Genomic DNA, 12643 nt, shown 5'->3' on the forward strand with positions numbered 1-12643 from the left:
TCTCACCCGCTCAGAATGAAGCAGAGTTTTTGTATCGTTGTACTACAAATCCCAGAATGCACGGATGCAGAATAACGCGCAGGCGCAGTGGGTATTTTTTTAGCTTTGACCGTGAGGATGTTTAGTCTGTACATGTTGGGTTAAACTGAAATAAAATACCGAACACAATGTCATTGACCGGTTTACTTCAGTTTGTTGGTCGTTCTCTGCAGCGTCTGGAACTTAGTTTATCACAAGCGGCGGGATTTGACCGCTTCGGTGAGTGCATTTAACGTTACTGTAATGAACGTGTCATGTGTGACACTCTGCTCCTCTCATATCACTGTACATACATGTAACGTTATATACTGAAGCTTAACTTAAGACCATTTAGCAGTTTGTTTTTCTTTTATTGGTGTTGTATCAAGGTCTTAAGGAGACACATGGCACATCTGTTGTGTTTTTAAGGGAAGGATACTACAGATTAATCAGAACATTACTGTGTTTAAAATATACATCTTTTTTCTTAATATATATCGTATTTATTAAAATTATTTTACAAATTAATTAAGCATCTTTATTAAAGAATATATGTATTTCTGTTCATGTTCAGCTTTTTTGTTGTAATGTTTTTTGATAATTTTTTTTCACATATATATTTTTTTATATTTATATCACCTTAAGTCAAATATAAGCCCATATCTTCCTTTTATAAATAATAAATGGACAGACATTTGGGTAAGGTATATTTGAAATGTTACCATACCCAAATCTCTGTCCATTTGTTAAAAATAATGTTAAAAAGCATGTGTTCAAAATAATTTGAGGAACTCCGTTTGTTTATTTTATTAATCTGTCAATCACATCTTCAGGTCCAGCTCTGGCGGTAAATGGTCCCGGGATTCTTCCTCAGTCCCATCACAGCAGTGATGATGAAAACGCCCAGCCCAGTTTCTTGGACAGTATCTTTTGGATGGCCGCCCCTAAAAAGAGACGAACCATTGAAGTAAATCGCTGCAGAAGACGAGATCCAAGGAAACTTATAAAAGTCCAGGTAAGAACTCATTGATTCCCACTAGACTAGAGCATGGTACAAATTAAAAGAGCTTTGTAGTAAACAGATGTCTGTTTAGATAAAAGAGCAACCTATCCTATTTTTTCCTTCTCTCCCAGTACAACATTGAGCCGTGTTCAGAGTGTGGCAACATGAAACTGAAGCATACTCTGTGTGGATTCTGCTATGAAAAGGTCAGGAAGGAGACGGCACTGATACGGAAGCAAATGTCCATCATGGAAGGCGGACCTCTCAACACTCCTGCTGTAGAGTCTGTTGTTTTGTATGAAAATGAAACGCCCTCTGATGCAGATAAAGACAAGAGAATAGTAGAACGCAACAGGAAACGTCCATATTGGTTTAACATGTAAATGAAATGAAATAAATACTTTTGTTAAATAAAGATCACAGTTTCAGTTTCATTTGTGAATGATTTTGTGATTATGCTTAGTTCAATCAATTTTATTCTTCAGCTTATATAGCACATTTAATAGCACTGTTGTTCCCCAAAGTGCTTCACAGTTATAACAAAAATAATGAAACATACACACTTTTTAGATGTACCCTGTACAACTGTATTGTGAGATCAGTGTAAAGAGAAAGAAAACTAAATAAAAAATAACTTATTACTACAATGTACAATATCCTTATCTAAAAGGTAAGTTTTCAACTGGGACTTAAACATTTCTGTTGTTGGAGTTTGCTGGATATGAAGGGAAAGACTGCTCCACAGCTTGGGAGTCACAACTTAAAAAGCTCAGTCACCCTTTGACTTCTTTTTAGAATAAGGGAAAACAAAAATTATTTTCATCAAATCGTATCAAAACAAAACACCATTGTTAATTTCCACAAAAAAAAAAAAAAACGTTTTGTACATGTCCAATCAACTATGTTGCTAACACAAAAATCGTAAGTATTTCTTACATAAATAAAAAAAGCTTTATTACGCATAACAAACTTTCTGCTAAGAGATCTCAGTGTAATAAGGTTTTTGAGTTTTTTGTAGACGAAACTGTTCTGCACATCCCCTGCGCAGTTGCGAACATCTAGAATCTGAAATACGTACCTCTCCGGACTATACCAATATGTTGCTACATTTTAGGGGTGTTCAAAATCCAATTCAGTTGTATTTCTGTATTTTTTGTAAATAAAGATGGACCTATGAACATTTTATAATACATATACAATTAATTAATTATTTTAAAGATGACTTATTTTGTATACTATGCGTTTAATATGTATATTTTAATAATAAACGTATTCAACTCCCTTATGAAATAATACATGTATGTTTGATGTTTTTAATGGACTATTGCATAATCGTTTAGGCTGCCTAGATCTGGAAGCACTTTATGAAAAAAAAACTTTAGATTGTTTAAGGTAAGCAAAGGAAACATGTTCACGAGAGTAAAATGTGAACATATCTATTGTGCAATCTGTTGTTAACTGCCGGAGAAATGCACGCATAATCTTTTTTTCAGGGTTGCAGCTTTAGCAGTGTTGTGTTGTTTACTCTTTATTAGTAACATAATTTGATGTATGCAGTGCAGTAGTTTGATTGATGTGTGGCAGATACACGAAACTGTGACAAAGCACCTTACTTTACTACTTTCTGATCAGAGTTTCTCCATGAACGACCTGAACGATCCTCCTAGATGGAATATTAGACCAGAGCCAGCCGGAAATGACGGGGGCAGGTGGAATTATGCCCTCCTCGTGCCCATGATCGGGCTGGCAGCATTTCGTAAGGGGTCTTTACATACTTTTCAAAGTCATTCACCCTCACAAATGTCTTGAATGTACATTATACTGGATTATCCACTTTATAGGTTGTATCTGTAATGAAATCTGGGGTTTTGAGTGGGTTGTAAAAGAAATCCATTAAGTAAATTCTACAGCTTTTCACGTATTACCTTTTTAGTGTATCATGTAATAATTATATTGTATCAGGTTTTTAACTAACAATTTAAAATTCACAGTCTTTTTCTTTTTGGAAGCAAACCAAACATTGATGACTCATCTTTCACTTAATGGCATATCACAATTTTCATCCAACTTTCACGTTAATTTTGAATACATTTTATTTACAAACTACTATGTTATAGTATACTATAGCGTTTATTTATTTTCAGTTTTAATAATTTTGTCATGTTTTGTCAGCGTTTAAGTACAAAAATAGCTCAAACTAAAACATAAGGCTAAACAGAAATATATATATATATAGTGTGTGATAATACATTAATATATATATATATATATATATATATATATATATATATATATATATATAATATTATTTAATTTTTTTCGGTTTAGCCTTATAAGTTTTACTTTTGAGCGATTTTTGTACTTAAAACTTATTTTAGTTAGCTGCCATGGCAACATTTCTTATTTTTGAGTTATCAACTCGTATTTATATTTTTTATAATAGCAATAATAATGATGAACATAAAATGACAACTTACCATAACAGTGCTATATAAATAAACTTGCCTTGTCTAAATGAATTATGGTTTAGTAGTAATAAATGTGGTTGAAAATAAGTTGAGAATCAAGCTATTTTATCTCTTTCTACATCATTCATTATATTACTAAAATCAAAGTTTAAAATAAAGGAAATATAGAGTTTCCAAAATATTCTAAAAAAAAAAAACTGATTTTTTCTTTTCTTTTTGATTGATAAACAAAAGGGACATATTATTGATCCACTGTACGATAAATAGCTAGAAATCCCCCCATAAAAAAAGTCTGGTTTACAATTTAAACCTTTTTAATAGTTTCAGTTTACAATAAAACTGATGCATACTGATATATGTCATTTTTGTAGATTTTAGATTTAGAGCATTTTATCATATGGTTGTCAAAAGTCATATTCGGTTTAAATTGTTTTGGTCACAGTATATTAAAATCTCTGTGGGTGTATTTTCAACTAGGTTGGATATGGACTCGAGAATCACAGAGCCAGATCCGAGATGTGAAGAACAAGTACGATTGCGACATGGCAGCCATCAGCAGAGACCTGGAGCTGAAGTACATGGAGACACTGAGGGAAAACCGGCGGACGGCAGCACACCTGGAGGTGGAGCTTGAGAAAGAACGCCACCGTGTGCAGGGCTTCAAGACAGCCCTGATCTCTCAGTCTCAGCAGCTCATGGAGGAACGGAAGCAGCTTCAGCAGGAACGGCGGGATCTGGATGTGGAGAAGAAGCGCCTGCTAGAGTCTGGCGTGGCCGGGGTGGCGCTGCGGACAGCCCTGCAGCGAGAGGAGGACTGGCAGAGCAGGGCTCAGGCTCTGCTACAGGAACTGGAGGTTCAGCTAGTGGAGAGGCAGGACGCTTTCTGCAGCATCCTCACGCCGCGGGAACATCGTCTGGAGATGGAGAAGAACCTGCTGCTGAAGGTGGCTAAAAACCCGGCGGGTGCCGAGCTGAACCTAGAGGACGATCTCAGGGACATTTTTAAGAACGACAGACACTGTGGAGATTTACTGAACATGGATAAGCGCAGGAATGGGAATTTGATGTGGCTGTATCTCAGGTACTGGCAGCTGCAGGTCACCCTGCAGAAACACAAGAGGGCAGAGGAGATGCTCAAAGGAGCATCGCCATCCTCCAGCAGACCTTGATGCAGGACAGTTGATCTTTATGAAAAGAAACAAGTACGATTTTGTTTCCGTAAATGTTTCGTCATGAGTATTTATCAGCTATTTATGCCAAACTTTTTCAGGAAACCCGCTGAGTCCTTGACAATCGTATCATAACATGAATTGTTTTTGTTTTCTCTCTCCTTTTTTGATCAAGTAGAACGCAGAAGAATCAAATAGAATTACTTATGAACTTCAGAGGATTAATTCATTCTCAATCTAAAGATGTTTCATATCTAATATGTACCACAAAAATAAAAAATACCGACAATATATGTTTTCTGAAAATAAATATATTACAGTTTATCGACTCGAGGTTTCTTTTTTTATTGTGAGCCATGCTTTCATAAGCACATATAAACGAAATGTACAGTCAAGAAAGCATGTATTCATTGCATTTATTTCCAAGAACTACTAACTGTTTTGAATAGATGTTGATGTCCATCAGAGATGTCTCTTCCGCAGTTCATTGTAAACCTGCTGAGAAAGAGCAACAGCTCATTCATATAATCATATACAAATTAAATTACATTTCATTTAGACTTGTGAAGTGTTGACATTTTGTTCAGGATCAAGATCTTTAATGTTTTCCCAGTTTGTTTATCCTTTTTTTGCGAAACTATTTAGCATAATCAATTAAACAAATTTAGATGCTTAAGCCACATTTTGAAAATATATAAATGTTACTGCATTACATATCACACATATATTGTACACTTGAAACAAGTAATTTCACAATTAAAAGTTTCAAATGATAAAACTGATATGATTCAATGGCATAATATTCATACATTTTGGGGTGGTTTCACAGACAGGGACTAAACTAGGATTAGGCCTTAATTCAGGTAGGGCATTTGAATAGCTTTTATAAAAATACCCTGAAAAAAAATCATTACTGTAATGAAACGATTAGTCGACATTGTCGACACTAAAAAATGGTCGATAAATATCGTTGTTGTCGAGTAGTCGTTTGATCTAACGTTTGTATTGTAAGGGCGTGCAATATCGCGATTTGACCGCTACGGCGCTGTGGCGCTAGAGCCCTTCACAAATGCATTTGACCCCTTTTCTGATTCAGTTCTAAGAAAAGCAGTGGGCCTATTGAACAATGCTTAGAGAGCATTTGTATGTGATTTGAGTTGGACTGAAATCTGAAAACTTAAAAGAGAATGACCTGTTTAGTTGGCTCACAGTTCATTAAAACAACTATTTCAAAACCTGAACTGATTTTCTTTTTTCAGTTTATAGCAAGAATATATATGACTCAATGTTTTAACTAATTGAAAAAGCTGAATAACCATTTCACACTTACTGATTAGCCGGCTAAATAATCGTTAGATTAATCGATTATCAAAATAATTGTATGTTGCAGCCCTAATCTTGAGACAAAACAATGCCACTGACATTTAATTAGTTGTTTTCACTTCAAACAGCTCAAACAGTCTTGCGCTATCTTAAGCCTTGTCTGTGAAAATGACTTTTTGTGGCCTCTGTATCTTCCTTCCTTAAGGTTTCTCAATATTTGTGAGCATATGGGGTTAAAAGGCTTTGGAGTTAAAGTGTGATTGAGGTCACCCACCATACTTGTCATCGTATCCGTGTCCATGATGGCGGACAGCTTTCATCAGCTCATCACTCTCGTCGCTGGAAGCGAAGAGCGTCTCGTGGTGGAGAGATGAGGCTGGACGCTCTAAAGTCTGGACTCCTGGGTTGGATTACCAGTGGTTTATGTTCGGTAATGAACGAGACCTCTCTCTTCTGAACTCCATTTAAACAAGTCTCAGTGTCCATGGCGGGCAACGGCTCGCGGGTCAAGTCAGGCTGTCTGGCATCTCTGGGCACAAATAGTGGTATTGGGAGAATGTTTCTGTAAGGTAAACGATATTCCAGCATCGGCTCCCCTTCTCTCCCCATGCGAATCCTCTGGTTTGGGTATCGTCGCACCATGAAATGAACCACCTGCTTACTTTCGTAGCTCTCTTTTCTCATCGAGTCCTTCTCAACAAGTGTCATCCTGTGAAGGAGGACTTGTGAAAGTTAATAAGTGCGTGGTAAGTAAATTCTCAACAAACTCAACTCCACACTTTACAATCGTACAAAGTTCCTTTCAACATTCACTTTTGTTAAAAAAAAGTCTTTCGAAGCTGCAATAACATTCTGTGAGGGGAAAATGCAGGCTATGAGAGAATTAAATGAATAACAACCAAATTTTGGTTTGTTATTCACAGAAATCTTTCAATATGTACTGTAGCATGAGTGAATATGACTTTTATGATGATTTTTTATTTATTTTTTTGTCCTGAATGACAGTCCTGGCTACTATTAACTGCTGATAACAGCATGCAGGGTTTGAACAACAAGGGCAATATATAAAGATTTGGAATTTTTGGGTGAAGCATACCTTAAAACACATGTAAAATCTGCAAAGACAATAACACATACTTGTATTCTGGTCTGGTCTCCATCAGTAGGTCTAACCAGGTGGCCTCAAACGATTCTCTGGCAATCACATCAGTCTCCTGGAAATCACTGAAGGAGTTCAGCAGATATGACCTAGGCGTCCGGCTCAGACAATGCATCTCATTCAGTGAGCTGTCAAAACAAACAAGCCAAGATATGAACGGTATCAGTCAAATCTTCTTATGAAGGCTGCTACTTCCCTCCTGAGTGTTTCTGTGTCTTATAAATAGGGGTTGTTACTATTTTTACACCCTGCCATCATGGCCACGGTAGTCTCCTCAGATTGTAGTTTGACGGGGTGGTAAAATGACTAATCCCACGACCATTTAACTGAAATGCAAGACTCATATCTTCACCGGGAGGTCAACAGTGCCAAACGTCCCGTCTGAGCTCAGATTTCCTGTCGTATGTGCGTCAATACATGGTTATTGCTGATTGCAACAAAACTATGGCGGCTGCAAGGTAAAACAAGGAATTGCATGTTGGTGCCAATGGCGCTTTTTTTAAAGTTATATTCTTTTGTATGCAATATTATAAAAGTATCCCTGATATTCTGAAAAAGTAAAAATAGAATAAGGTGCAGATATTTCGGACATTCATCTGATGTCAGAGCGTCCTTGTTGTCTGTCTCGGTTGTCAGCACCTGTGCCAAAGTCGCAAGGCATTATTATGTCACACTGTGGCATTCAGAGCAACATGTCATCCTCACACACCCATCTGCTAGATTCTTGTATTGTAGGTGAGACGTGCAGTCCATCACTCAGCAGTGTGAACAATCATTTCTAGAGTTAGCCTACTGATGAAAGAGGATTTGAGGATTCCTGCGGGACGATGTTAAATCTGGCCTCAACGTGCATCAACCTGTTATATAAATGTTCAGGGCCACCGCCATGAGGGGGCAGATCTGATTTTTGAACCCTCAATTTCTTTTTCAATTAAATCTTTAAATGCCTTTTTCTCAAAATGAGTTTTTTTGGTCATTCTCCAGTACAAATATCTGAGCCTATGTAGCAACTATGTACACCAAACTTTCCAATTATAATAAATAATATATGTTAATGAATACTTCCTGGCCTGATTTATGTGAAATTTTAATCAAAAAATATTTGGACAGAATATTTTGATTTCCTAGGTAATGAAAGCATATATCCTGAAAAAAAAATTTTTTCATCTTGTGTGTAAACAAAATAAAAAAATAATTTTGCATCTGGCTTTATCATATGTTCAGATCTATCTAGCGAAAATATACGCAAAATCGTGCATATTTAATGAGATGATGTCTACTTTGCATAATAATAAATATACAAATTTAAAAAACGAAAAATACATTTTTTTATATACATGTGTAAGTAATCAACTGAGGAAGTTTCATGGTGATATCTATTATTAAAAAAAACGCTATTCACCTGTAGTGTCTTATCAAAGTCTGTTAGAATCATCAACAATTTATTATGTCAGGTATTTATCATCAGTTCAAAGATAATCACTACAAAACATCAAATGTTCTGGAATAAAGAGAAGACGAACCAGTCATTATGGAAATACGAAGCTGAGTGTCTCGCGGACTCCCAGCCTCAAGGGCTCATCTGAAGTAACTTAGACCCCACCTGGTATTAAAATGTAAATGGGGTCTTAGCCTACAGAAAAGGGCCACGAACCCTTTGCTGCAACTTCCTTCACACGAAAACATTATGCTAACAATGGACATTTGCATTTTTTGAGCAGCCCAACAAGACCATTTGCCTGAACGCTTCACACCCCTCTGTGTGCAAGATATTTCTAAACTCTTAAGAATTGTATTACCTTTTGGTTTACTTCTTTGGGAATGTTAATAGGTCATTTGTCCACTCGTCTCGAGGAGTGGTCGTTCCTCAACTAGTTTTTCCAGTTACATCTTGTTTAAGTATAATTCCAAAAGTAGCCACCGGGGGGTGACACCTACATTCTATAGAAATGTTTTATGCGTTCTCCTTTAACAAATTAATAGATTTAGTAGACGCCCCCTACTGGAGAAACTAAAAACGTCCATAAGCACGTACAACTCGTACTACTATCAAACAATATCAAATACACTTAAGTATTACACCAAATCCACATCGATGCCAGGATCTTTATTCCATAACATGTTAAATACATTCCATTATAGTATGTCTCCTAATGTTAAAACTCTAAATATTCTATATAGTCGATATCAATTAATTAAAACACATTAAAATGAACAATTTTATGCATTAAACTTGGCATCTTCTGTGAAATTTCATGTTATTTTATCTTTTAATAGACTACATCTTTAGCCACTACAGTTTTTGGTGATCAGCTGGGCAATGGTGGTATTGGTGTGGTGTGAAGGGAGACGTGTGAACGATGACCTTAAAGGGTTAGTTCACCCAAAAATGAAAATTAAGTAATTAATTACTCACCCCCATGCTGTACCAACCCCGTAAGACCTTCGTTCGTCTTCGGAACACAAATGAAGATATTTTTGATTAAATTTGAGAGCTGTATAACTACCACATTTGCTGGGACTGCCTCTCTTGACGGCCCAGAAAGTCAATGAAGAAAATGTTTAAATATCCCAAGTGACTACCGTGGCTCAACTATATGTTTATCAAGCGACGCGAATACTTTTTGTGCGAAAAAACAAACAAAAATAACGAGTTTATTCGACTATTTCTTTTCTTCCTTGTAGGCCAGAAACGAGACTTCCTTAGATTTCCACGACGCATGCGCGAGAATTGCGATCTGAAGTAGTGTAAGTTGGTGTAAGCAGATCGCAATTCTCGCGCATGCGTCGTGGAAATCTAAGGAAGTCTCGTTTAGTTGGTAGTTGGTGGTAGGGTTTAGTTGGTACTTGATAATCTGTTGTTTAAAAATAAACAACAGATTATCAAGCTAGCAAATGTTTTCCCTGTGTTATCGTCATCTTTTACTCTGAGTCCTTGGAGTGCAATGTCTTTTAATTTGTTTTCTCATTACTCAGTCTCGGACTCGGTCTCAAGACCATATTTTAATGGTCTCGGTCTTGTCATGGACTCGTGTGCATTTTGACTCGGAATTGACTCATACTCGAACATATTAGGACTCAGACGTATTCCCGAGTCCACTCAAGTCCCATTCAAAATATGTCATGATTATTACTGTATGTTAATATATCTTTAAATTGTTGTTTGATTGAAACGTCCAATGATTGCTGACTTTCTTGTGCGCAACTGCGCATGACTTGAGAGACTATAAAGTTCATGGACCACGGTGCACAGCACAAATGCAACAGGACCCAGGTCAGATGTGATGTGGAGCCTCTAGCTCAACTATGTATCGAAAATGTCTGCCTTATCATCCATTATTCAGTTTGCATATAAGAGCCACACAGAATTTGTGTGCAGTAATTTTATGTGAAAGAGCATTTACTGATTGTAATAATTGTAAGTCATACTTATAATGAAATCATCTTTACACAACTATGGCCTTTTTACCATTACAGTGTACATGATTATATAGGTATATTTGGTTTACTGTTTTAAGTATGGTGCCAATTTTATTGTTACCACCAAATATTTTACATATTCTTGAAGATGTCTTTAAGTCTGGTTTGAGACCCAACCTTAGGCTATCCAACCTCTCTGGTCTCGGTCTCGACTCGGATTCGAGTGAGTTGGTCTCGACTACAACACTGGTTCCAGCCACAGCTTTCCTGGTATCACAGCCCCCCATTTCATCCACCCTGCTGTCGAGATCCATTTTGTTTATTCTGGGTGTCCATCCAGCCAGTAAAAGCAAATCTGTAATATATATATATATATATATATATGAAATTAATGTTTACATTTCATCATTTTGGACACTCTTTAACAGGCAAGTAAATTCGAGAAACAGTAAGTATTTTAATAGAATAGTTTAATACTAAGTGCCTTTTGACTGTACCTCATTGTGATGGAACCATGAGATCTCATACATTAACTTGTTACGATGTAAACCATCGAGAATAGTAAATCGTACATCTAGAAGCCTGCCTTTGCAGTGATCTCTTATTTTTTTCCAGAGCTTTACAGTGTTCAGGTGGTTTAGCTGCTGACATACCACAGCCCACAGGACAAAGAAGAGAGTTTGAATGCGTTTAATTCTCTCTATTCACTAAAATGACTGGTATAGAATAATCCGCATCTAGACCACATTTCTGCTGGTTCCTCCCTGACTTGACAGAGGCATTAGGCAATTACATGCAGGTTTAGAGGACTGCAATGCTGCAAATATCCTTTTAAAGCCTGGAGTGGAATGTTGACAGTTTGCCGAGAAATGCCAGCGATGCATTGAACGCAAGGTGCAGCATCAGATTTCTGTGGCCAGAGCCAAGCCAAAGCACTCGCCTGCCCTGAACGCTAGTTTCCCCTGTAACGGGACCCTGTGGAAACTGCAGCAGCTATACCTGCACATCATGATGGATGAGAAATGCCCCTCAAACACAAAGACACTCACACAGATCATATAGGTTTATATTGAGCTAGAGTATACTGCATCGAAAAGAGCATAGATGAGCAGAGAAAAGTCATGATGGCTCATAATTTTGTGACCTCATTTTATCTTTTAGAACTTGAAGTGGGATCTGAGGGTAAGTATTGGAAATTGAATTGGTTGTAATGGAACATTATTGATATATGAATGCTAAGCCCCATGACCCACGATCCACATTATGCCACAGATGATGTCGAGAGCATGTTTCTTGTTATCAGTCATCTGTTTACTTCACTGAAAGCGTACAAGGAGGAAACAGCTTTCTTATTTCAGAGTTTGAACATGTTGAGGTTGTAGACTAACTGACACCAGAACAGTGTGTCCCCTGGGTAGTCATTTGATTTTGACACAAGAGGATACTGCTGCACATGGTTGTTTATTATGACAGTAAAATTACTACATTAAATTAACAGAATATTAACTGATACAACTTTTAATAGAGATAAAAGGAAAAAATAGCAATATGTGAGGTATATACACACGTCTGCTAAAAAAAACACTAAATGAAAGCAGTGAATGTGTGAGACTCTCCTACTGATATCATATTTTGGTTCTATTGCAAATTCATGAATGGGAACATCATCAACCAGCTTAAACCAACATAAACCAGCTGGACACTAACTAACCATACAAGTCATACACAATAATAAAAGACAGCAAGACATGATACCAAGTGCCATATATACACTAAAATAAAATACAGCAAGACATGATACCAAAAAAACTACAAAGATGCGTTTCATGAATCTATGCCCTATTGTAAAGATGATTGAAGTGAATTTTTACATCCCTGTTTGGTTTCAAATTCACTTTGACAAGAGTAAAGAATGATGATAGAAATGAAACCCCAGCTGCTATACTGTCATAGACATTATTTTCTATTATTTATAGGCAACGATATAGTGTGAATTAATATGATTATAAATGATACTATATACTGTTATATTACTTATATACATTGTTGGGTGTAACTAATTACTAAGTAATTAGTTACTGTA

At 36.6% G+C, this 12643-nt stretch overlaps 3 protein-coding genes across 5 annotated transcripts; 2 read left to right on the forward strand and 1 right to left on the reverse strand.

Annotated features, from left to right (window-relative positions):
• The first annotated feature begins 77 nt into the window (after positions 1-77).
• mrpl32 (mitochondrial ribosomal protein L32) lies at positions 78-1455 on the forward strand. Its single transcript, XM_039650660.2, has 3 exons — positions 78-258; positions 852-1033; positions 1153-1455. Exons 1-3 carry the CDS (start codon positions 168-170, stop codon positions 1402-1404), a joined length of 525 nt encoding a protein of 174 aa, XP_039506594.1. The 5' UTR covers positions 78-167; the 3' UTR covers positions 1405-1455.
• Positions 1456-2305: 850 nt separating this feature from the next.
• Positions 2306-4980, forward strand: ccdc127a (coiled-coil domain containing 127a). Its single transcript, XM_039650658.2, has 3 exons — positions 2306-2413; positions 2654-2777; positions 3967-4980. The coding sequence occupies exons 2-3, from the start codon at positions 2663-2665 to the stop codon at positions 4656-4658; spliced, it is 807 nt and encodes a 268-aa protein (XP_039506592.1). The 5' UTR covers positions 2306-2413; positions 2654-2662; the 3' UTR covers positions 4659-4980.
• On the reverse strand, positions 3791-9046 carry LOC120462158 (telethonin). 3 transcript variants are annotated; one of them, XM_039650662.2, is made up of 4 exons: positions 8940-9046; positions 7119-7268; positions 6256-6690; positions 3791-5153 (listed from the first exon to the last, which is right to left on the reverse strand). In XM_039650662.2, the coding sequence occupies exons 2-3, from the start codon at positions 7253-7255 to the stop codon at positions 6309-6311; spliced, it is 519 nt and encodes a 172-aa protein (XP_039506596.2). In that variant the 5' UTR covers positions 7256-7268; positions 8940-9046; the 3' UTR covers positions 3791-5153; positions 6256-6308. The 3 variants fall into 3 exon arrangements, with proteins under 3 accessions (XP_039506596.2, XP_039506598.2, XP_039506595.2); XM_039650664.2 differs by having other exon boundaries at positions 3791-5156; XM_039650661.2 differs by lacking the exon at positions 8940-9046 and having other exon boundaries at positions 7119-7674.
• Positions 9047-12643: the final 3597 nt, after the last annotated feature.

This window comes from Pimephales promelas, chromosome 12, assembly GCF_988280905.1.
Source record: "Pimephales promelas chromosome 12, fPimPro1.hap1.1, whole genome shotgun sequence".
Taxonomy (NCBI): Eukaryota; Metazoa; Chordata; class Actinopteri; order Cypriniformes; family Leuciscidae; genus Pimephales; species Pimephales promelas.

Bases quoted from the DNA above. Each gene is read 5' to 3' on its own strand.
- mrpl32 (XM_039650660.2), top strand. From the start codon at position 168: ATGTCATTGACCGGTTTACTTCAGTTTGTTGGTCGTTCTCTGCAGCGT. The intron at 259-851 runs GTGAGTGCATTT...TCACATCTTCAG, and splicing joins GGCGGGATTTGACCGCTTCG to GTCCAGCTCTGGCGGTAAAT. The intron at 1,034-1,152 runs GTAAGAACTCAT...CTTCTCTCCCAG, and splicing joins GGAAACTTATAAAAGTCCAG to TACAACATTGAGCCGTGTTC.
- ccdc127a (XM_039650658.2), top strand. From the start codon at position 2,663: ATGAACGACCTGAACGATCCTCCTAGATGGAATATTAGACCAGAGCCA. The intron at 2,778-3,966 runs GTAAGGGGTCTT...ATTTTCAACTAG, and splicing joins GATCGGGCTGGCAGCATTTC to GTTGGATATGGACTCGAGAA.
- LOC120462158 (XM_039650662.2), bottom strand. From the start codon at position 7,255: ATGCATTGTCTGAGCCGGACGCCTAGGTCATATCTGCTGAACTCCTTC. The intron at 6,691-7,118 runs GTATGTGTTATT...CCTCCTTCACAG, and splicing joins GAGACCAGACCAGAATACAA to GATGACACTTGTTGAGAAGG.